Below are 24741 nucleotides of genomic sequence, written 5' to 3'. Positions count from 1 at the left end.
GTCTGCACTCACTATGGATATATTTTGCTTTTTCACTGGGTCACAAGAAAACAATGAAAATTAGGGATATACCATCCCATGTCACTCCCACGTGTGTCTCATTGTTTGATCACAAATATCCATCCCAATTTTGAAACCAGTGCAGCAAATTCAGGGAATTAGCTGAAAGAGTTGAACTTGGAACCTAGTCACGAACATAAACGTGAACACCCAATACAATATTGCTAACGAAGTTTAGTCTCCTCAAACATGTTTTAGTGCAGAGGCGACTACTAACAGCCAGCAGCAAGGGTGTGTTAGACTGAGTACTAATTACAACTCTTTTGGCATCCAGAAATAGCCTATATAGCTTGAAGAATATATGGAGGACTAGGCTACGTTTGGGTTGTTAGATGCAAATGCCACTGAATAAACCTGTAGGGTAGGTTGAATGTGGACAATAGTCTATTGCATTCCATGGGTTTTTTAAAGCTTTTGCAGACTGGTGATCCTGGGTAGATTTAAAAACAGTTGATTAAAAACAATGAATCAATGCTGAGTGTTCTTTATGATGTTGGCACCATGTAGGGTTGGGCGGTATACCGTATCTTACGATATACCGGTATTGATACACGGACCGGTTTGGGTTTTTACTTTACCTTCTATAATGCTATTTGAATGTTTGGTTTGTTAAATGTGATGTAACTTCCATTTTTATCGTTTACTTCACTACTTGAGTCAAATGTAATTAGAGCAAACGTAATTAGCTATACAGTCTGATAATACCAGTGATGGTGTTAACCTAAGTCAGTATTTTGTTTGTGCAACAGTATCTTTTTAATCAAAGAGGAATACATTAAGCACGAATGTTAGCTACATGAAGAATCTAAGAGAGAACATTAAATGTAGCCAAAAATTATAGGGTCCCCTAGTTAACACTTATCAACACTTTGGTTCCTACCCTGTCACAATAACTCCTCCTTGGCATTTTCATTCGTTGTCATGTCTAACACTGTATTCAAAATGCCAACTATTTATATTCTAACTATAGAATTGGAATAAACATTCTATTTCCATGATTCCAACAGTTCATCCAAGTTTTTTGATCTAATTTGCAAGTAAACAACATTTGCTTAAAAATAAAGCCTTTATTGTTTGCCCTCGTGCAGCCCTAGGTAGCAGTGTGGAAATGATCTCAAATGAGTGCCTGAAATGCAGAAATGTATGACAATGCTGAAAATACATTTTGGTTGAAGTTGAATTGAACAGTCTAAAACAATCAGAATGGAGAAAGACCCATTGAAATCACTTAGAATATATGTGTCGCCACCCTAGTGTCACACACTACTCATAAAGCAAATGTAGAACTTTTATTAATCAAAAACATAAAATACTGTCAAATACCATCTTACCGTCCAAAATGTTTTTTATACCATGATGTGGTGTTTTGGCCATATCACCCAGCCCTTGGACCATTACCAAGCTTCTTTAGATTTTGCATCAATATAGTTAAAAAATATTTTAACCTATGTTGAACTTACTAGATAGAACATATGTTGAAAATATTTATCCTAGTTAGGGCCCTAGTACAACTCCAACAACACATTTGCTGGCAGATTCTTGTGTTTTTAGACCTTGCATGTGCAGCATGCCTTGAACATATCCTTTAGCTGAATGCTAAAGTTTAGCAGATTGTACAAGCGATAACAGAAATGGAAGCAGATTAAATGGTTGTGGTTTCTCTGGTGGCTTCAAGTGTGTTTCAGGTGTATTTCTCATTTTATAGTAAATTGTGGTGAGACTGTGCAAAAAAAAAAATTAATAACCTGAAACAGAATTTCTCAGAACAGCACGGAGGAGTGTTGTCTGTTTGGGACCTGTAGTGTCACACTGGGTAATGCTCCTTTACGTCAGAGTACAGGAACTAGGCAGTGCTGCTGCTGACGCAATCCTCCACAGTTGGACTCGGCTGACTTCACTCCATTACGCCAGAGACCGATAAGAGCACTGTTGCATGACTGGCCATTTCTCAGGAAAAGGCATTTTGCAAACTGTTTAGAGCTGCTGGTGCCTCAGTTATTCTGTCGAAGTTGGTGTCTTGATATCATAAATATAGACTTAAATATCATAGGCATGTCCTGCACTGAGTAACGAGGCAGCCAGTGCTCATTATCTGTATGTGTGGCGTCCCAGCACTGTTTTCAATAAGGACCTCCTAGACAATTCCTCAATATCCACTTTGAGGACATGAAGGGGCGTTAAATAAGACTAGGATTACAAAACACTTGAGTCTGCAAACCACATGCCCTTGATGTTTCATTGTGGCTATTTTTGCACAGTTTGATCTATGGAAGAGGACTGTCACTGTAATAACGCTTGAGCAGACTACTTAATTTCCATGAGTATGTTACTGTGCAATATGTCACTATTCAGATGAAGTTGTATTAATAATGCTGCCCACTGCTCTCCACCACAAAAGATAGATCACACATACTCCAGCACTTCTGACTCCCGAAGTGCAACCCAAATCGCCCCATTCACCCACAGATAAACAACGCACACTGTGCTCTTGTGTTGTGCAGTGAACAACAACAGAGTTGTAATATATGCTGCCTGCGTGTCTCCCCACGTCGAAGCTGTTACCACCACATGCTTGAATACTCTTTCTCTCACACACCCAGTCACCATCTGCAGATTTAAGTCATCCGTAACTGCTTCCATATGAAGTACACCTCTTCTGCTGCAGAGGCCTTTGTTAAAAAAAAATTCTTGGTGCTTTAACTAAAGCCAGAATGCCTTTAAACAAGACACTATTTGAATCAATGTCATCTTGCCTAGTTTGTGTTGTCGATAGCCTAGCTAATGGTGTTCATGTGTTCCTCTCAAGTGTGTTTGAAGTTCAACTTTGTAACAAGCCAATCCCTCCTTAGACAAACCATGTGACCTGTGTTGTTATCAGTGAATAGGATAAAGAAGACAGGCATGTATAAGGCAGTTCCACCTGCCTCCCTCACCTACTGAACAACATGCGGGTGAAAACGGATACCGATAAGGACAATAAGTCACTGGACCATAGTCCAACGCTATAGAAGCCTGTCACCATGTTCTAGGACAGGCAGCGTTTTGATGGAGTCAGTTATCTTTCTCTGTGGTAATGATATCACTGTTGCACACGGTTAGTTATTTGATTATTGGCCGTTACTAATGCGTAGTGAAGCAGGCGTTATGCCCGGCCGTCCGGCTGTGTGTCATGGTGAGGTGAAGAGAGCGTGAAAGAGAGGGGGAGGGAGGGAGGGAGTGGGTGGGTGCGTCAGTTCCGTCGTGTGCCCACAGCAGGGGGTCAGGAGGAGCGGAGGAGAAGAGAGTGTGGGATTGGCTGAGAGCTCCTATCTCATGTGCCACACGCTCTCTTTCTCTCAGCCAGAGTTTATTTTTAGCACCACAGTGGGTGTTGCTGCGTGCCGTCTGTGTGAGCGGCAGGAACACCCCCTCTCGCCGCCTCCGCACACTCACGCACACACTGCTGTCAGTCTGGGACTAGCGCGTTAACCCTCGTTTTGGCTGCATGTATTCTGTGATGGTTGCATTACTAGGCTATTCATAGCAGCGTTTGCTCCTCTTGTGAAACGCTTTGCCTCCCTTGTGGCGGGAGATTTTATTTCATATCCTCTGTGGTGCAATAATCTCAGGCCTGGTGTTATTGGCAGCGGTGCCATGGCGGGAGTTGTGGTGCTATTGAGCGGGAAGCGCTGAGCCTAGTAACTGGAGGCTGCTACTGTGCCAATACCAGTCCAGCTGAAAGCAGCTGGGCCTGGCTGGCTGGAGGTCGCTCTCTACCTTCTTCCCTCACTCCCACCCTCCTTCGTTCCCTCACGCCGAGCCCCTCCCAGGCCCCGCGCTGGAGCAGGACACAGAAAGTGGGTCACTGGGTTAGCTCAGGCTGCCAGCAGCCAGTGTGACTGAAATCCTGCAGTTCCTCTCATGCTGCAGCAGTGCTCTGACAAAACCCAGCAATCTTAAGTGACAGAGTGCTTCACATGCTCACAGTCTCCCAGACCACATCCAGTTAGAGAATGTCTGCTTGATAACAGTGATACACTCAGTGGTGTCTCCTGAATTGTTATGCTGGCAGTCATAACTACTATGGTTTGCGCTGTGTGTGGATTATTAAGTCATTGAGTGCTGCTGGCCTTATCTGACCCGGCTGTCTGAACTCGTGTTGGTAGCTGTTAGCATATTTGTGTACATTTTTGGGATATCTGTATTTAGCTTTTGGTTACTGCCAGTCTGTTATATACTGTAGTAAGTCAGTATTTTTATTGGCTGTCAAGAAATGCTTTTTGCATAAACAAATCGTACTGAGAGTACTCAATCTCGCTTCTCTCCTGTGTTCACTTTCTGTCTCCAGGACAAACACCACGATGCTGCTCATGAAATCATTGAGACCATTCGGTAAGTAACTAGCACCTTTCTCCTATCAATCTCAAAAGCATGGTGCAGTGAGTGACTGCACTTCTTGACTGAGTTAGACTACTAGATCAAAGTGAACCATGTGTTGACCATTGTTCTCAGGTGGGTGTGTGAGGAGATCCCAGACCTTAAGCTGGCCATGGAGAACTATGTCCTCATCGACTACGACACCAAGAGGTGAGCCGAGGGTCAGACGATGAGGAACAAGGATTCTGATGCTGCTCTGAAGCACAGTCTAACAGAGCACCTGTAGTCACAGTCAAACACCATAGTAACATAACACTTAGACATCCAGAGTATGAACCAAATGGACCTCCCCTCCACTTTACATTTGAAGGATAATTATTCCCAGAAGGTAATTAAGATATTAATGGCAGCGATGTTAATTTAGGAATATTTTTGTTTCCCGTGGCAGCAGCCCAAAAGAGATGAGAAGGAGTCTCGTAGAGGGATGGCAAACTGATATGCAATTAGCATTCCTGTGTCCAGGGTGCTGGACAAGCTCACAAACAAAGTCATGGGCTGTTGGTTTCTTGTCATACAATGTTGATGTTATTTCTTTATTTCTATGTGTGTTGTTACAGCTTCGAGAGTATGCAGAGACTTTGTGACAAATACAATAGAGCCATCGACAGCATCCACCAGCTGGTGAGTTGGAATGTCTCCAGATGAGTTGCGTCAAGCTTATTTGTCCACACATTAATTCAAGCAGACGTCTTTCTTGTAGACGTATTGTCACCGAGGGTAAAACCTAGCTCACTTCAGCCCAGCAATATGTTTATATCCTAGCTATGTAATATACTGATTCTAAACCTCTTCTCCCGTATGTGTGTCACAGTGGAAAGGCACAACTCCGCCCCTGAAGTTGAACAAGCGGCCGTCCAATGGGCTGCTCAGACACATCCTGCAGCAGGTGTATAACCACTCGGTCACGGACCCCGAGAAGCTCAACAACTATGAGCCCTTCTCCCCCGAGGTGTACGGCGAGACCTCCTTTGACCTGGTGGCCCAGATCATCAACGAGATGGAGATGATGGAGGATGACACCTTCGTAGACCTCGGCAGCGGTCTGTGTTTGTTTACGATGTCAATGTTTACTTCTGAATGAGATAACCAGTCTTAATGTGTGTCTCTGTGTGTTGATGTGGGATGTGTCTAAATAAGCAGGTTGGTGCTATTTTTGACTCGCAATTATCTGTAATTGCAGGGGTGGGACAAGTGGTGCTGCAGGTTGCCGCAGCAACGAACTGTAAACACTACTTTGGTGTGGAGAAGGCAGACATTCCAGCCACTTATGCTGAGGTAAGTTCCCACATCTAGCTTAAGAGTCTTGGTTATCTTGATGATTGTCAGTCAACGGAGAAGGAACAGATTTTAGAATGACTGTAATGTTTGCGGTTTGCCTTTCAGTCTATGGATAAAGAATTTAAGAGGTGGATGAAGTGGTATGGGAAGAAACACGGGGACTACACGGTATGTGGTATTCTGTTGTCATGACAGACGTGTGTCACTCAGAAATTGTCCCTGAGTAATCGATGTGCAACTCATGTTCCTCTTTATTTTATTTTAAAGCTGGAGAGGGGGGATTTCCTGTCTGAAGTGTGGAAGGACAGGATCGCCAACACAAGGTGCATTATCTCTATGTACACTGGATGATACCACTGTGTATTTACACACATCTGAACATGAAGAGAAACATCAGCACAGCTTCAACTCTAAATCTTTTTCTTCCTCTTCCCCCTTTTCTCCTGTTCCCCGTTTGTCTAGCAGTGTTATTTTTGTGAACAACTTTGCCTTTGGTCCAGAAGTGGATCACCAGCTGAAGGAGCGCTTTGCTAACATGAAGGAAGGTAGGTAGAAAATGGCCCTTTTGTTACCCAGTGTCAAGGACACCCTACCATATTGTTGTTATAGCAAATGAAGAACCTGGGATCATTTCAATATGTTATTGATTCAGCTGCTTTCATTAGTGATAACAAGAGAGAGGGTAACATGCTGTAGCTAATGGCAGCTGTGTCAACTCCACGCACTTCACCTCTGACCTCTCAGCTGTGTGACCTCTCCTCCACATGACCCCGTCTTTTAAAAGACAGATATGAGAGGATCTATAATCTATGCTACCATTGATAATGTATAGCAGACACACACAGATCAATGGTTTGATCTGGGACTCATTATAGATCAGTGTTTGTATTGTTTACTTTTAATCTGTCAATTTCAAACAACCTTTTGTGAAGTGCCTTCATGAAAAGTTCATCTTTGTTTCTCTCTCTTAGGTGCGAAAATTGTATCATCAAAACCTTTTGCACCTCTAAATTTTCGAATCAACAGTCGAAACTTGAGTGGTAAGTCTTCATCATGGAACAAGTTCATGTTCAGGGCAGACCCCGGAAATGGAACTGCAGAAATGTCAACAGAATTATGTAGATAATGTTATTAACATGAACACTGTCTGATTCAAAACTAAAAGTTGCACATACATTTTTTTCTTTTTAATCATAGTTGAAATATTTAGCATCAATTATAGCGCATCTTGGGTCATTTCCCTTGCAACGTTCCGACGTTGCTATATTTAACCTTAGTTACATTTGTTGCACACCGGTGTTCGGTGTTTTTCGTTTCGCCAGCTCAAATAAGACGTTGCCTTCACTGATCGAGATGAACCCCGAAATGAGGAAATACACTGCATGACCAAAAGTATGTGAACACCTGCTCGTCGAACATCTCATAACACAATCATGGACATTAATATGGAGTTGGTCCACCTTTTGCTGCTATAACAGCCTCCACTCTTCTTTACACCACGCGCTTGGCATTGCGCATAGTGATCTTAGGCTTGTGTGCGGCTACTCGGCCATGGAAACCTATTTCATGAAGCTCCCAACGAACAATTAATTTGCTGATGTTGCTTCCAGAGGCAGTTTTGAAGTCGGTAGTGAGTTTTGCAACTGAGGACAGACGATGTTACCGCGCTTCAGCACTCTGCTGTCCCATTCTGTAAGCTTGTGTGGCCTACCACTTTGTGGCTGAGCCGTTGTTGCTCCTAGACGTTTCCACTTCACAATAACAGCACTTAACGTTGACCGGGGCAGCTCTAGCCTGGCAGAAATTTGAGGAACTGACATGTTGGAAAGGTGGCATCCTATGACGGTGCCACGTTGAAAGCCACTGAGCTCTTCAGTAAGGCCATTCTACTGCCAATGTTTGTCTATGGAGATTGTATGGCTGTGAGCTCGATTTTATATATCTGTCAGCAACAAGTGTGGCTGAAATAGCCGAATCCACTAATTTGAAGGGGTTACCACATACTTTTGCATGTATAATGTATGTTTTAACCATGTACAGTGGTTTTCTCAGTTAATAGATGATGTTTTGGCAGTGGTATTTAGCCTACAAGGGCCATCATTGCTTTCGCCTGCTAGCCGAACTAAAGAAGGCACAACGTTTGCTAGCTAGCACAGCTCTCAAAACAATCAAGGTCTCGACAACTAAATAAAGCGATGTTCTGGCATCTGAGAAAAATCTATTTAGTCTGTTTAAACAGCTTCTTATCTTGTATTATTTGGCAATTTGTACGGTGCATGCGTTTTCTTTCTGCAAGCATGGACAACAGAAGTTTACGTAACGAGTGTAACAATTCTATCCAAGATATAACATGGAAACATCATGTTGAGGTTTACCCAAATGACCCAAAATGCACTATTATTTCAAAATGCTACCTTTTTGATTTATAATATTTAATTAATGTGCAACTTGTATAAGTTGGAGAACACAAAATGATGGGTCACACATTATTTGGATAGTCCGGATAGTCCTTCTGTAGATGCTCTACAGATGGTCATACCAATAACAAACAATCTGTTGATAAGCAACTGCTTGTTAGGATTAGTACATAGTTAGTTGAAATGTTACTGATTGTCTATCCGAATGTAGCAGGCATAAAAGAAACGCTTTAAACTATACTGAACAAAAATATAAATGCAACATGTAAAGTGTTGGTCCCATGTTTCATGAGCTGAAATAAAAGATCCCAGAAGTGTTCCATATGCACAAAAAGCTTATTTCTCTCAAATTTTGTGCACAAATTTGGTAACATTTCTGTTAGTGAGCATTTGTCATTTGCCAAGATAATCTACCTACCTGACAGGTGAGGCTGATTAAACAGCATGATTATTACACAGGTACACCTTGTGCTGGGGACAATTAAAGGCCACTCTAAAATGTGCAGTTTTGTCACACAACTCACAGATCTCAAGGCTTGAGGGAGCGTGCAATTGGCGTACTGACTGCAGGAATGGCCACCACAGCTGTTGCCAGATCATTTAATGTTCATATCTTTACCATAAACCGCCTCCAACATCGTTTTAGAGAATTTGGCAGTACGTCCAACCGACCTTAACCGCAGACCATGTGTAACCACTCCAGGCCAGGACCTCCACATCCGGCTTCTTCACCTACGGGATCGTCTGAGACCAGCCACCCGGACAGCGGATGAAACTGTGGGTTTGCAAAACCAAAGAACAAATTCTGCACAAATTGTCAGAATCTTTCTCAGGGAAGCTCATCTGCGTGCTCGTCTTCCTCAACAGGGTCTTGACCTGACTGCAGTTAGGCGTCGTAACCGACTTCAGTTGGCAAATGCTCACCTTCGATGGCATGCTGGAGAAGTGTGCTCTTCACGATGAATCCCTGTTTCATTGTGAAGAGCAGATGGCAGACGGCGTGTATGGTGTCGTGTGGGTGAGCACTCCGCCGTCATCACCTCATGTTTCAGCATAATAATGCATGGCCCCATGTCGCAAGGATCTGTACTAAATGTCCCACTTCTTCCATGGCCTGTACTGACCAGACATGTCACCCATTGAGCATGTTTGGGATGTTCTGGATCGACGTGTACGACAGCGTGTTCCAGTTCCCGCCCATATCGAGCAACTTCTCACAGCCATTGAATAGGAGTTGGACTACATTCCACAAGCCACAATCAACAGCCTGATCAACTGTCGGGCTGCATGAGTCAAATGGTGGTCACACCAGATACTGACTGGTTTTCTGATCCACACCTCTACCTTTTTTTTAAGGTATCTGTGACCAACCGATGCATATCTGTATTGCCCATCATGTGAAATCCATAGATTAGGGCATAATGAATTTATTTCAATTGACTGATTTCCTTATATGAACTGTAACTCAGTCAAATCGTTGACATTGTTGCATGTTACATTGTATATTTTTGTTCTGTGTAAATCCCCTACATACTGGTCTTGATGATAAGAAGAAAAGACTGTCTGGGGAGGTTCTCTTCTGCACCGTTCAACCAATTCAGTAAATATGGAGGAGTTAAGATGGAGTGTGGCTTTGTTAATGTCTCGCTCCATTTCCCATGAGAACCAAACCATCCAGTTGTTGGGGACTCGGGAGAGGCTCCTGATAGTCTGAAGTTGTAGAGCATCTACAGATGGACTGTCCAAATAAACTGTTACCAAATGATGTTGACATTTTCCATTTCCGCTTCCTACCTGGGACACAACACCTTTTCTGAGATAGTTTTTGGTGGGTGGCCCTTGGACAACATATCTTAGTGTGTATTTCAATGAACTAAAACATTTAGTTGATTTCCTTTGTTTCTCCCTATAGACATTGGCACAATAATGAGAGTCGTTGAGCTGTCTCCGTTGAGGGGTTCAGTGTCCTGGACAGGGAAGCCAGTTTCCTACTACCTGCATACAATAGACCGCACCATAGTGAGTCCTGCTCTCCTCTTTTATACTCACAAAACGTCTTCTCTGTCCCACACACAATGTTGCAATGGCAGTTGCTCCATTTAAAGAAGGGTAACCTTGAACTGAATGAATGGCCCACGCTTCAAAGGTCTCCATCAGTTCATCTGTCCTTATTCTGTATGTGTATCAAATACCATGGTAAATAACAAACCCACGTGATATTTTCTGACAATGCGTACGGTAGCAGTACTCAGAACATGTTTAGTCGGCCATATCCCTGCAGGAAACAACTGCAACTGCTGGTATAGCCCTGCAGTGGACAGAGGAGATGTGGTACAGCGACAGGTGATGGAGCAACCAGCATTCCTACTACATGTTGTACCATGAGTGTTTTCAACTTGTTTAGAAACACTGAAAACAAGACTTAGTACTTTTTTTGCAAACAGTTAGCCTAACTGCAAGCAGAAAATCTAACATTTTCTGCCTGTCTGTTGTGGGGGGCATATTTTGCCAATATAACCTAGAATTTTCTCTCTGTTTGAATATGTTTCGTTTTGATACTTGTCTATACCGGCCCATAACAGTCTGCTTAAAAACTTAGCCAGTTGTTTCACTTGCGCATTCAAGCGATGAGACGGTTCTCATGTCTTGAAAGCGCAAGTGAAACAACTGGCTGTTTTGAATGTTTCCATTCACTTGAGGCAGTGGAAACGGTGAGGTCATCGCTGCATTGTTTCTGTACCCCCCCACTCACATGCACGTGTTGGAGGGCTTATGGATAGTGTCACACAAGGTGACTGCACTAAAGAGCGAGAGGGGAGAGTGACCTCTGCTGTCTACGCCTCTGTGTCCATGTGCAGTACTTGATATTTTCTTTTCTTTTTCAGCTTGAAAACTATTTTCATAGTCTCAAAAATCCTAAACTCAGGGTAAGCTCCATTTTGTTCCTTTGGTCACTGTATTCCATGTTGCCCACAGAGTATGTGTAATGACAATCTTAGTCACTTCCGGTTTGTCTTTGCAGTTACACCCAGTTTATATGCCCTCCTGAACTATTCACATGGTGAAACAACACTAAGATGTTCCTATGTGTTTTTAGGAGGAGCAAGAAGCAGCTAGGCGTCGACAAGAAAAGAATAGTAAAGACAATAAGAACACCACCCCAACCAAGGCAAAGGAGCACAAGGTAAGTCCCTTTATTGTCTTTCACGTCTCTCTGCTCAGTTCTTCTCCCGATGAGATCACCACTCTATCTTTGGTTTGTTTTCACGCTGGCCTCTCCCTGTGTGTGTCTCAGGATTCCTGCGGGGAGGATGAGCAACCGGGGCTATTGGCAGTCGTGAAGGCGTCACCCAAACCCCGCCGCGCCAAACTCCTCAGCAAAGGCCGCAAGCTGAGCGCTCGGAAGCGCGGGCGTCCCAAGAAGGCTGCCGTGACCACAGCCGAATGCAAGAGCAAGAAGAGCCAGAGTGCCCTGGAGCTGCTGCACGCCAAGACCATCTCTGCAGCACCCCCCCAGGGTGAGCCACCTGCTCACTCTCTCTCTCACACACACACACACACACACACACACACACACACACACTCCTACTCAGGGCTGAGTCTATATACCCTTGTGCATTTGTGTTTATTTAGCCTTAAACTTGTTTAATGGTCCATGTTTGTTTAGTTGACTTGTTGTTTCTACAGATGCATACAGGTCACCTCAAAGTCCCTTCTACCAGCTACCTCCCAAAGTTCAGCACTATGCGTCTGGGCAACTGCTGCTGGGCCCCACTCCTCCTGGCCTACAACAGCTTCTAGGTGAGCCTCGCTACCCTGACCCCACCCTTCCTTATCACACAGACCTGTCTATTAGTCACAGCCAGCAGAGCTGAAGGCCAGTCCTCTCTGTGTCTCTCCCCCCACAGACAACATTAAAGTCCAGTACCTCCAGTTCATGACCTACATGAAGACACCTCAGTACCGCAATCACCTGCAGCAAGTCCTGGAGCAGGAGAAGGTAAATAGAATGTCCAAATCACTCAATCCATCTTGTAAATGCGAATAATCCATGTGACAACAGTATCGCCACCTCGTTAAAGAGTAATAGATGATATCATAAATTACTGCATTCAGATTCACTCCCTCAGGCTCATACTTCAGCTCTCAACCCTCCCTTTATCAGTCATGTTGAAGGAGACTAACCCCCTGGGAATGTTGCTTCTGCTTTAGTCTCAACCTCTAAACCTTTCCCTTTTCTCTTGTGTTACTCCTTCCCTCTTCCTCCATCTCTCCTCCACCTCTGCAGCTAAAACACAGAGAGCTCTCTGGGCAGGCGGAGCAGCTGCAGACTGTGTGTCAGACCCATAAAGAGAAGATCAAAGGCCTCTTCCACACCAAACTGGATGAGGTAGGCAGATAACGTGGTGAATGTCTAATGAAACCAGCTGGTAATGAGAAGCCAATGTTGGGAGTGTACTCGATCGCCAAACGTCTTACCCTGTCTCTGTGTTCCCCTCAGCTGGGAGTGAAGGCCCTAACTGTGGAGGACCTGCTGCAGGCCCAGAAGGAGATCTCAGCCCACAACCATCAGCTGAAGGAGCAGACCAAGCAGCTGGAGAGAGACATGATCGAGCTGAGGGACCACAGCCTGTTCCTGGTGAGACAACCTCGCTACTCCTGGGTGCCATCTCTCTGCCCCTTTTCACATTGGGGTTGATCTGCGTGTTGGGCATTCTGTCAGACATATAGCCAGAGACTTGTAACTCACTAACTATAACGGTCTGTTTCAGTTGAAGTCTCGGTGTGAAGAGCTAACGCTGGACTGGAGCTCTCTGTGTCTTGAGAGTCTGCTGAAGGAGAAGCAGGCCCTACGTAGACAGATCTCTGAAAAACAGCGGCACTGTCTCGAGCTACAGGTACACACCTCTGTGCCCCTTCCTCTCTCTTCCACCTATCTCTACCGACAAACTTAGAAACAGTGGAGGAATTGGTCATCTACTGTTGTTGTGAAGCATAGTTTTTGTTAGCAAAGTGATGTTCCTATTCCTTACCTTGTGTAACGGCTCCCCCTTGTGTTGGTTCTCAGATCAGCATCGTGGAGCTGGAGAAGAGTCAGAGACAACAGGAGCTGCTCCAGCTCAAGTCCTACAGTCCCTGTGAGGGTTCCCCTTACCGAAAGGGCCTCCCTCGCACTACCCTGGACCACGACACCCCCAAACTGAGCCTGGTCGTGGCCGGCCTCAGCCCCGAGCTGTCCATCAATTGCACCACCTCACCCTGCTTCGACAGGAGGGGCACCAAGGGAGAGCTCCTCTCCCGCTACCTGCCCATCTCGCCTGACCACGAGATCGTGCCCCCCACCCCGGACGCCCGGCACAGGCAGCTGGGTCACCCCCTCCCTGACTACACACGCTTCTCCCCAGCCAAGATCGCCCTGCGCAGACACCTGAACCAGGACTCTAGTACTGCACACTTCAGAGGCTTGGGCTTCACTGGTCTCAGGTAGAGTCCTGCACGGGTCCGTTTTTTGGAGCCGCACCCACCCCGCGCTGGCCACATCAATTCGGAGCCTCACCCGATATCCGACATCAGGACAGATTTTTCTCCGCAACCTGACCCATCCGCGTAGAATTGTTCCGAGAAGCGATCCGTGACCCGCCAAAATAACATCGACAACTAACAGAGTTGTAGACTATTCCCATTCCCTGCATGAATTAATTTGTGTCTATTTATGTCTATTAAAAATGGAAACTATGCAGAATGCGATGCGGCACATTGACAACTCAAATCACTTTGAAAAAGAGCTTTCTAAGTAACCTCCTTATTCCTTATCTAATGTAAGTCTATTGCCAACACAACAATACCTTTACGTTCAATATTGTTTCGATAATCAAGTAGTTGAATTGAAACTTAAATGAACATTTCCCAGAATCAAATAGGCTACATTTATTTAGTAGGCTATTGGCTACTCAAACTTTTACCAGCCGCACAGGTGTAACATTTCCTGCGTATATGGTCTAAATGCACGAAAGCCTGAATTATTGTAATAATTAACTGACAATTAACTGAATTATTGTTAACAAACACCTGCTTGCACTTTTGCAGGCTGTGCATCCATCTACTGGGTTGTTGTCCTCCTTGTCCACAATGACTCCAAAACCGAGGATTTCACTCGTGCAGCACCTCTTTCCACGGTGGTGTATTCATCTTAACCTTTTTATTTCTCCTGTTACGTTAACCATTTTCCCGTGAGCTAGGAGTCCGGGAAAATAAACTAGCCAATGTATCGTTGTGCGGCAGAAGGGAACATAAGCTCTGCACGTGGACAAATTAGGAACGTTTCAGCACCACACAACAAATGGACAGTTCCTGCTCCACTCTCTCGCTGCGTGGCTGGTAGCCTAGGCTATGTCTGCCTCACCACTAACATAGCCTAATTGAATTCACAAGACACAATTTAACAGAACAAGCTTCCCAAAAATATGATCTTTATTTAAAACGTTAAACGCAGTATAATTGTTCTGAACCGCGAGCCGACCCGCTGGTTGAAAGAATGTTTTCATTCCACCCGCCAGCTGATTTTTTTTTTTTTTTTGCGGATCAACCGCGAGGAACCGTGGGTATCCGACCCGATGCAGGACTCTAGTCTCAGGTTAGTTATCAACAGACTGACATAGTAGATTGTCCTGAAAACATGGAGATGTGTTCCATGTTTGTTGAGGACAGTATTCCTGACTGTTTTTCTACTCCTGCAGGGGGGATATGGGCGCCATCACCTCTCCACTAGGCGCTAAACTGAGCTGCCTGTCTCCCAACTCATCAGACAGTCAGCAGAACAACACACCCAGGAGTGCTGAGAGGGTAACTGTCTGTCCACACACTGACACACAGCCTACCCTGTTGACTCACACACAGTATGTACTCAGTCTGTCTGACTGGTCCTCCCGTGTGTCTGTGTATGTGTGATGTCCAGGGGGGTAAGGAGAAGAGTCCAGCAGGGGGTCAGGGTGACGCCATCACCAGCCTGCCCATCAGTATCCCCCTCAGCACGGTGCACCCCAGCAAACTCCCCGTTAGCATCCCCCTGGCCAGTGTGGTGCTGCCCAGCCGAGCAGAGAGACTGGTGGGTACATATGTCTCCTATAACTCTGGCTTAGAGCAGTGGTTCCCAAACTTTTTCACTCTGGACAGTTGATCTGGATATTTCTGAAGTTATAAATACTGTAGCTCACGAAGGTCTGCAATGACTGACATGACACAAGGAAAACTGTTGATTCACTATCCAATTTCGAAGTTGCTCCTTGTGCATTCTATGATTACAACTTTCCAGGGTAAGTTGAAAGGCTGACTGACTTTGGGAACCACTGGCTTAGAGAATGGCAGGGCTACAGGTAGATTTCTGACTGGGTAGTAAGGTCATGTTTGCTGTAATAAACCACTGTGTTGATTCAAGTGCTCCGTGTTTGTTTTTGTAGAGGAGCACACCGAGCCCTGTGTCCCAGACAGGCCAGACCAACGGTAAGCAGTCCCAAATACACTCTATTACCTTGTTTACCGTATTGATCTCATCCATTGAATCCTGCATGTGTTGAGACATATCATGACTGACCAGTGTCCAACCCCCTCTGTTCTTCTTCAGGGTACTCCTCTAGCTTAGGGCTGATGAACGGAGGCTCTCACTCTGAGGACCAGGAGGGGGCTGCCCCCTCCCCTCCCCCTCACGGTGCCCCTCCAATGGGACCAACACAAGGCCACAGCCCCCCCCTGAGCACCGGAGGGGTCCTCCAGTATGCTGACGGCACCCCCAGAATCCTCCCTGAGGACGGGGCCGAGCGCCAGGGCGAGTCTGACTCGGAGCCCCAGGACAGCGAGTCCAGACGCCGCATGTTCTTCTCTTCTTCCTCTTCGTCGTCTTCCTCCTCCTCTGGAGGCGCCGCGTCTCGCCTCCGCCTCGGCTCGGCCAGACAGAGCCAGCATCACCTAGGTAGCCACAGTAACCACAACAACCACCACCACTCGCCGGGCTCCCAGCACACAAACTCTCACGGCCATGGGTCTCAGGAGGAACGCAAGCGTGGGAGGAGGAAGCGCAGCTCAACGGGGGCTCAACCTGCCAGTGGCTCCCCAAAGAGGAAGTCCTTTCCTGGGCTCAGCTCCACCAATCACCCATCAGGATCCCCACTCAACATCAACTCCATGGTGAGTCGAGCTAAGTTCAGGTTGCTCCCCTGTTCTTTAAAACGTGGTACACGGCTTCAATGGCTAAGTTGGTTGCAGTGCAGTACTTGCGACGAGTTGTATGTTTGATTCCTTAATATCTAGGCCCTACTGAATACATATTTTAACTGTAGGCTAAAGATGCACAATGTAGAAATCTCTCCGCCAATTCCTGGTTTCTAAAATTCTAATAGTTCGCCTAATTTCAGTTTGTGACAAAACAAGGAAGTATAGAGTAGACAATCATTGTACCATCCAAACCACTGTGAAATATATTTTCCATAACCAAAAATAATGTTTTTTTGAAGCTGGTGTACAAAACCGAAAGTAAGATGCAAAAACTAAACTTAAAAACGGAAGCATAGAAGTAGCGCACATAGAACAGATCTACCGCTTCTTAGACTTGCTTTCTTTGAGAATGACATATCTAAAACTTATATTTCTTTGTGAATTTTGTCAGGTCGACCAAAAAGTTACATATTGTAGCTTTAGTGTTAGGGCAGGGTTTCCCAAACTCGGTCATTGGGACTTCAATGGGTGCGCATTTTGGTTTTTGCCTTAACACACAGCTGATTCAAATTATCAAAGATTGATGATTAGTTGATTATTTGAATCAGCTGTAGTGTTAGGGCAAAAACCAAAACGGGTCCCGAGGACTGAGTGGGAAACCCTGGGTTAGGGCTAACCCTGTTTTCTGTGTTGTCAGGTGAACAACATTAACCAGCCTCTGGAGATCGCTGCCATCTCTTCCCCGGAGCAGTCTGGATGTAGCCCCTGTGGTCCAGACATGGACCAGCCCCCCGTATTGAAGCGAGAACGCCCTCTGGAGATGAATGGCTCAGGACGCTACTCCTCCGCACCCAGCTCTGATGACGACTCTGGCTACCCCGCTGACAGCTCCAGCTCAAGGTATAGTAAATGGTGAAGAAAGAAAAAACATGTGGTTGCTCACTCATTTCTACAGAAGAGTATTTTTTGAAGTAGAATTTTCTTGAATTTGTCTTGATTTAGAATTGAAAGGAAGATTGCCACTATTTCCTTGGAGAGCCGAGATGGGCCAGGCAGATCAGGGGACAGGGAGCGCGGTAAGGAACGTCCAAAAATGTGACTGCTGAAGCCTGCATAATTAACATGATATCACTGTCAGCTATCTACTGTGCTTTTTCTTTTGCTCTTTAAAAAAATAAAAAATCTCTATTGGGTTAACAGGAAGGAAGTCAGGAGGCAGCAGCAGTAACAGCACAGGAAGTGAGGTCTCCTCATCATCTTCCTCCTCATCCAACAGCAAGTGGAAATCCACCTTCTCCCCCATCTCCGACCTCAAGCAGCCCCTGTCCGAGGTGAGGCAAGGGGGCTCCCCCTTTGGCACAGGGAGAGAGCCGCGGGGCACGGGTACGGACTCAGACTCTGATCACAAACCGCAGCAGCAGAGGAGGGGGGGCGAGGGGGCCGGGGGTGAGCCCTCAGGGTTTCAGGACATCCCCCTTAACCCCTTCCTTAGCCAGGAGTCTGGGGGCCGGCCGGGGGCAGGGGCCCATGGAGGAAGCAGCTCTGAGAGGCAGGCCATGCCCAAACAGAAGCCCCGGGGTGAGTGGGAGCTGAAGACATCCAGCAGCATAGGCAACAGCCAGAACCTCTTCATCTCTGCAGCCGTCAGCGGGGGTATCCTGAGCGGCAAGGTGGGGGGCAGCCCTGTATCTTCAGCCTCAGGGGCCTCTGTGGGACATTACCTGGGGGCCCAGTTCCCCCTTGGGGGCGCCTCTGTCCTCCAGTCCCTGTTCGGAACCCAGACGCCCGGAACCTCGGTGAGCGGGGCCCCGCGCCTGGTCAACGGACACTCTTCCCTGGGGAGCTTCTCCAGCGCTGGGCTGGCAGGTGAGGCCCACTGACACACCCACTCTAACCAGTCTCCTTCCATTCAGCAGCACCATTGGGTATGGTTTGGGGTAGAGTGAGATCAGAGTCCTCAGATTGGGTGTGTTAGACAGTGGTACAGAGGAAGTCAATCGGAGAGGCCTACTGATGGACACAGGTAAGTGGGAGCCCTGTCCTGATGCCTGTCTGAACGCCCTTGCTGCTTTGCTTTGCCATGGACTGGCTGTACAGATGCTGAGTTGGACACCCTTGGAAAATGCCTAACATTTTGAAGAGAGCAGATCTTAAGAATGATATACTTGGCCACAGGCATGGTTAATGCCCTTCAATCTGTATACTGTGATATAGCCTACAATTGTCTGTGTTGGTTAGCTATACTGTAATACTCTGAAGTATTTACAAATTACAGTGATTAGTAATTAATTAAAGGAACTTGATCTGCATTTTCTTTGGGTGTTGGTGTTAATGCTGCTGGTCATGTGTGTGTAATTCAGAGACGTTTCACTATGATTAGACTTGTTTTATTTGCACAAAACATTTAGTTCATTTCAGAGGAATGGCCTTTGGTCTATAACAGTTGATTCAGTCAACCCTTTTATAGTGACATGTCTCTGTTTGCTTTCTGTGTGCCTGTCTGTAAGACTCGCTTGGCGCTATGCAAATCCTGCCTGAGTCTCTCTCTCTCTCTCTCTCTCGCTCTCGCTCTCGCTCTCGCTCTCTCTCTCTGTGTGTGTGTCCTCCCCCATCTCTCCGTCTCTCGCTGTTTAATCCACAGGCATGTTTCACCACGTGGTGCCCTCAGTGTCCTCCCATCAGTTTGGGGCTGCGCTGCCAGCCTCAGGAAGCCTCAGCTCTCTGCTCAGTCTCTCCTCCTCCCAGCAGCACCAACACCCCACCCCCCAGTCAGGCTCCTCCTTCCTGGCCTCTGTATCCTCCTCCCTCCCCCTGCCCCTCTACCATTCCCAGCACAGCCGCACCCAAACAGTGCTGCACACCCCTCCACCCCCCACGCTCTCCCTGCCCCCTCCACCACCATATCTCAACGTCTCCTCATCCTCGGTATCGTCCTCTGACCCCAGTCCCTCGTCTCGCTCTGAGGCCTTCCCCTCTTCCCTCCAGCAACAGAGAGCACAGTCCTCCTCTCTCTCTGTCTCCTCCTCCTCTGGTTCTGTCTCCCCCTCTTCACCTTCCTCTCGTAGCTTCACAGTGCACTACCCCCCTCATCTGCCCCCTCCAACCCAGGCCAGTAGCTCAGGAGGTGGGGTCAGCATGTGGAGGACTCTGGGCTTGCCTGCTTCCTACACGTCGTCCTCTCAGCACCCTGGCTCCCGGCCTAGATAGGGCATAGGGTGAGGGGCGGGTGGGGGATGTTGTAGGGAGGGTGTGGGTTAATCAGAGGGATAAGAGGGAGAGACTGGTAGGGAGAGACACACAGACAACCTGGTTTTCCTGTGCTTCCAAAGCTGCTATTCAGTTCTAACAAGGTAAGTTATACTCCTCTTTCCCGCTGGGGCCACCCATACGAAAAATGTATGATGCATGACGCTTTGGCTAAAAGTAGCTTTGGATAAAAGCGTCTGCTAAATGGCATTTATTATTATTGTACATTTGTGAATAAATCATAACAATACTTGTTAAAATCTAAACATGTGTTTTTGGTGCTTTTTAACTCTGACAAATCCACTCTTCAGGAGCAGTCTCCTGTCCTGCTTTTATATATGCTAATTTCCAACATTTGGTTTTGACCCTGGCTGTTTCCTCTGCCTGGCAGGTAACTGAAGAATATCTACCTCAACCCAACGTAACCTATGCAAATGGACAGGTGTGGACCAATGGACTCTACTATCTCACTGGTGCTCCTAAGCCTGCTAAACCGCCACTGTACTGGGGACACAACACACACACACACACACACACACACTGCTTCGGCAACTCACGCTGACACACACTCGCAGCATGGCGTCCTGAGCAGAGTTGAGCGGTCACGGGGGTGTTTGTGTTGTGGGTTGAGGCTAATAGTAATCACTGGGTTGTGTTCATCCCATCCTTAATGAATTGGCATGCTGCCTACTCTTAACATTATAGTGACACATGAAACGCACTGTTTCCATGTCAGTAACTTGTAAAGGTACATCACTGTCACCATGTAACGTGGTGCTAATAAGATTTACTAAATATACATAGTTATTTGTTAAAGACTCAATTCACACATTTGACTACAGAAGAAGTCAGTCTGCAGTGTAGTTTTACATATCACTGATGCTGTTATATTTGTAAAGGCAGACGGTGTGTACAGTGGGAGATTCGTGTGGGTCTGTCATCCTAGTAGACCGCACTCTCCTCTTTGTTCTGTCATTATCTGACTACCGGGTGCTATATTAGACCTCACCCTCCACGCACACCATCACACACACGCTAGACCAGTCTAACCCAGCTCTGATCAGGACTAGGGACCATGCAGCTGTGCCTCACTGCATCTCTAGCACCCTGCTACCTAACCTTGAACCCTGATCATTTGTTCAGTGAATGAAATATAATTTGAACACATTAGCTTTTGGCTACAGTATAAAACAGGGGGAAGCTGTTGGTTCAAATGCACTGGGTAAAATATCTGTGTACCCTGTTACAATGTCCCTGGTGCAGGGACAGCACTATAGTCAGCTGTCAGCCCAGAGTAAAAAGTTCTTAGTTATATTGGTGTAATTATGGTCCTTGTCAAGTCAAAGGATCATTTATATGAATAACGTTCGTGTCTGGAAATGAAATAGTAGGCCCCGAGGTTCTCATTCACTTAAGTGCTGCCGGCTGAGCTGTGCGTCAACATGTATGATGTGAACAGCAGAAGGACTGGAGGATAGAAAGCGGAAACAGGATTCAGTTACTGAGACAGTCCGTTTATAATCACTACTTATAGAGCCAGCTGGAGTGCTAGGGCGTAGGGACCCGCAACGCAATGTGCATTCTTCACAAGTAGGAATCTCAACTACTCTTAATCTAAGCTTCTTTGTTATGTTTTTTTATCCCTGCCGAAACACTGATATGATGATGAAAATGCAGGTGTAATTTTGGGACTCAAATGTTGTTTGTGTTGTATTCAGGCAAGTCTCTGGAGTCATATCTCACTGAGTTCACAGGGTTGGGTAGAAATGCTGTCTGTATGTGTCACCTGTTGTCCACTAACACTGTAGTGGCGCTTTCTGCAGTCACTTCAACCTGCACACACTGATATACAAACACCGCTCACACACTGGGAAATGCATGACTAACAACAACTACTGGGCCATTTTCACAGCTTTTGATTGGATTTTATTTTTCATTTTTGTAAACAGTATTGTACTGTGAATAAGAGACATTCTCTGACTGTATAATTGTGTATAATTTAGATTATTATATTTATGCTGTCAAGTTTCTCCATTTTGTAAAGTTTTGTTTTTGTTTTCCTGAAACATGTGTAACAGTGTAGAATGCAATAGGTTTAAGTGTGTACTTGACTCAGTCTGAAATCAATGGTGCTACAATCTGTATAACTCTGGACTGTGCCTAATATTATTTATACAATATTAAGAACATCAATAACTGTCAATACTTGGTGCTTGTTCACAGTGACATTTTAAATGCTATTTTCTGGCATTCTTCCTCGTATTTAAAATGTAATTATCCAATTGAATTGTTTTAAGCCTAGTGTACAACTGTAGTCACTGCACGATTTGATAAAGCTATCTTCAACCTACGGCTGACTCAGAGTTATGAAAACAGGTAAAGCTCTCATTAGATGTGATTTTTCACAGTATTTTTGGCATACTGCGAAACACCCTTTTGCTTTCAGAAACTTGCAAATTGTTCAGGACTATTTGTAAATGCATGTGATGCTGTGTTTTGTACAGATACGTTTGTGTTAAGAATGGTGTGTAGGTGAATAAGAAATGCCTAGATTGATTTGGGGTATTATATTTGTATGTATTTTTTTCTTTTGGTGCTGATGTGTGACCCACATCTACAGCCTGTCAAACAGGTTGGGCTTGGACCCAAGGGAAACAGCAGTGCAGAGTTGTTAAACCAGGGCCTTAATAGCGTGAGTGAAACACCATGACTGTTCAGTGTCAATGAGGGCATGCCAGTCACATGGCACCATCTCCTCTGATATACACAGAGAAACTCTATGCTTCTACTATTATGTGGTTAACACATACAGAGGGAGAGATTTGTACTGCAACTAGACTGTCTTGATTTGTTCTGGATTGTAATCAGATTTACTTCATGCTTTTTAAAGAGAAACTTCTACTCTGTGAAACAACATGCCTTTCAGTCATTGTAAAAAATATTTTAAACTAGAAAAGAGAAGGTGCTGTTTCAACCATAAAAACTGATTTCAGATAAGGTTCTGGGTGCATCCAAAAGCCAAATCTCATCTTTCACTTCTGCCTGTCCTGGGATATGGCTTAAAGCCGCCTCCTTCCCATAGTATGAGCATAATACATCTGTTGTAATTACAAGTTCATTGTTCCAATATAACTGGTAGTAGAATAACTAGTATGTGTTACGTGGGTTTGCAACAACCAGGCTCCATTTTGATCTGATTGTCATTTGTCAGTCCTTACTAATTGAGGATGTGAAGCAGGATATTCATTTATCTTCATTGTTTTGTTTGTTTCATCTGTGTCCTTGAGGAGAAATAAGACATCACAGCTTTATAGTCACAATGTTGTCCAGTAGACAACAGTACTTTGCAATCAGGAATGAGGACAATGATTTGCTCATGTCAGTCATGACCAGAGAAGCTAGTCCCCTGTTATCAGCACTGACAGGTCTTTTGTAATTACTGTTATTGTTGATGTTTTCATTGTTTTTTTTATTGTTTGATATAATTGCAGTTGCTATCAATGATGCTTTTATTATGACATAAGATTCAGATCAAATTGGAATACTCTTAGACAGACAGTACGGTGCTCTCCTACACTTAAAACAAGGAAAATGCAGCTATTGATTAAATACACTTCCTCTCCTGTTGTGCTAGAGGAGGGAAAGGTTTAATAAACTTCAACACAAGCTCGCTTGTTGACTTATTATTAATGTCCCATCTGAAAATATACTTCCTAGTTGGCTGGAGTGGCAATGTGTGTGGGAGAGAGAATAATATTGTGTAGTGAATATTGTTACTTTAGGTTTGAACATTTCAATGTACCCCATTTTAAATACGTCCCCTAAAGAAGTACACATGATCTCTGGCAAATTTGGATACATATTTAATACCGTAGTGCAGTATACTGCTCTATTAACTTTACAGTTAAGACTGTTTCACATAACAAGACTCTGAATCCTGCCAAAGGTCTCTCAGGAACATAGCAGATATCTTGAAGCGATTTAACACTACTGTATACGTCACACTTATCTATAAACTGTGACTTCATTATTTCTTTCCCTAACTCAGGACCAGGGACCTCTTATATTTTTGATGTATCTTGAAAATTCATATTGGTGCTTGGAGTTGACAGACTTCCTCGAAGATGTATGTTTGTCTCCTCAATTTCTCACTGTCGCACACATCCAGCCACTCCAGCAAAAGATTGCAGCTTTGTGTTCGACTGGTCTGACAATGTCGTGGAAAATCCTCTTACACTCTCACAAATGCCTCGTCTCACTCCCTCTCTCTGAAAAGGAATTAATGTCCTTTTTTTAAGTGTTGTGATCCCTACATAGGGAGAATGCTGTGTAGTTGGACTGAATTTTAACTCCACGTGTGGATCAGTAGAACTAAGGGCAGGTTTGAGGTGCAATAACAGCAAACCTACTTTCCAAAACGCCTTGGGCTGTCATGGGAACTCTTGTTTGGTGTTGGTGCTATTATCTTAGATGTTTAAAGACAAATTGAAATTTGTTTCTGTTTTTTTGCCTTTTTATGATAATTATTAATAAAATGGTTTCTTATAAAGTATTTAATTTGCATCTCTGCTTATTGGTGATATTTTGCATGTTGAAAATGTGGTTTTATTTAGGCTTTTTATTCCCAAAAAATTTGGATTTGTATATGGTGCATGATATTTTAGTTTGTTATCAGTGAAGGATTCAGACTATGTAGGGGTGGGATGAGTGTCATTTTTCTAATATCATTATGGTAGTTCTGGTACATTCTGTACTAAAGCTAGGCTTATCATGGTTTTGACCAAAGATGGACAGTAGTGTTTTGAGAATTGTTCTTCAGTTCTGTCTTTAGTGGGGAATACACATTTAAGTCCAAAATGTCCACTATTGGGGAATAATTCAACATTCAATGTCATCTTTATGAATACTCTCTGAAATAGTGTTCTGCAATGTTACGTGCATGTTTTCAAGCCATTAGAAATGATAAACAATTCTTGTAATTTTTAGTGGATGATTTGTGAATCCTTGACTTTATCACTTGGCGCTGTTGTCCACCAAGCAGGACAGACTGAACTGAACGACCTTGATCGTGTGCAAAACAAAGCTGCAGCTGTTGGATTTCTCCATGAAACCAAGG

At 44.9% G+C, this 24741-nt stretch overlaps 1 protein-coding gene across 4 annotated transcripts in view; it reads left to right on the top strand.

Annotated features, from left to right (window-relative positions):
• Positions 1 to 24177, top strand: part of dot1l (DOT1-like histone H3K79 methyltransferase) — a 31728-nt gene extending 7551 nt beyond the window's left edge. Inside the window, exons 2-29 of one of the 4 annotated variants that reach the window (XM_071345177.1) lie at positions 4388 to 4431; positions 4552 to 4626; positions 5034 to 5097; positions 5288 to 5516; positions 5657 to 5751; positions 5860 to 5922; positions 6022 to 6077; positions 6217 to 6299; positions 6726 to 6794; positions 10084 to 10190; positions 11057 to 11098; positions 11269 to 11355; positions 11467 to 11689; positions 11859 to 11972; positions 12080 to 12171; positions 12460 to 12561; positions 12673 to 12810; positions 12944 to 13069; positions 13240 to 13655; positions 14909 to 15014; positions 15127 to 15276; positions 15629 to 15671; positions 15793 to 16352; positions 17077 to 17279; positions 17382 to 17455; positions 17580 to 18245; positions 19021 to 19729; positions 20017 to 24177. In XM_071345177.1, coding sequence (XP_071201278.1) covers positions 4388 to 4431; positions 4552 to 4626; positions 5034 to 5097; positions 5288 to 5516; positions 5657 to 5751; positions 5860 to 5922; positions 6022 to 6077; positions 6217 to 6299; positions 6726 to 6794; positions 10084 to 10190; positions 11057 to 11098; positions 11269 to 11355; positions 11467 to 11689; positions 11859 to 11972; positions 12080 to 12171; positions 12460 to 12561; positions 12673 to 12810; positions 12944 to 13069; positions 13240 to 13655; positions 14909 to 15014; positions 15127 to 15276; positions 15629 to 15671; positions 15793 to 16352; positions 17077 to 17279; positions 17382 to 17455; positions 17580 to 18245; positions 19021 to 19586 — 4593 coding nt within the window. In that variant the 3' untranslated portion in view covers positions 19587 to 19729; positions 20017 to 24177. The other 3 variants (XM_071345178.1, XM_071345179.1, XM_071345180.1) reach the window with 3 other exon arrangements.
• Positions 24178 to 24741: the final 564 nt, after the last annotated feature.

The sequence above is a fragment of the Salvelinus alpinus genome, chromosome 16 (assembly GCF_045679555.1).
Source record: "Salvelinus alpinus chromosome 16, SLU_Salpinus.1, whole genome shotgun sequence".
NCBI classification, from domain to species: domain Eukaryota; kingdom Metazoa; phylum Chordata; class Actinopteri; order Salmoniformes; family Salmonidae; genus Salvelinus; species Salvelinus alpinus.
Note: the sequence above shows the minus strand (reverse complement) of the source record. Positions and strands in the feature narration are given on the sequence as shown.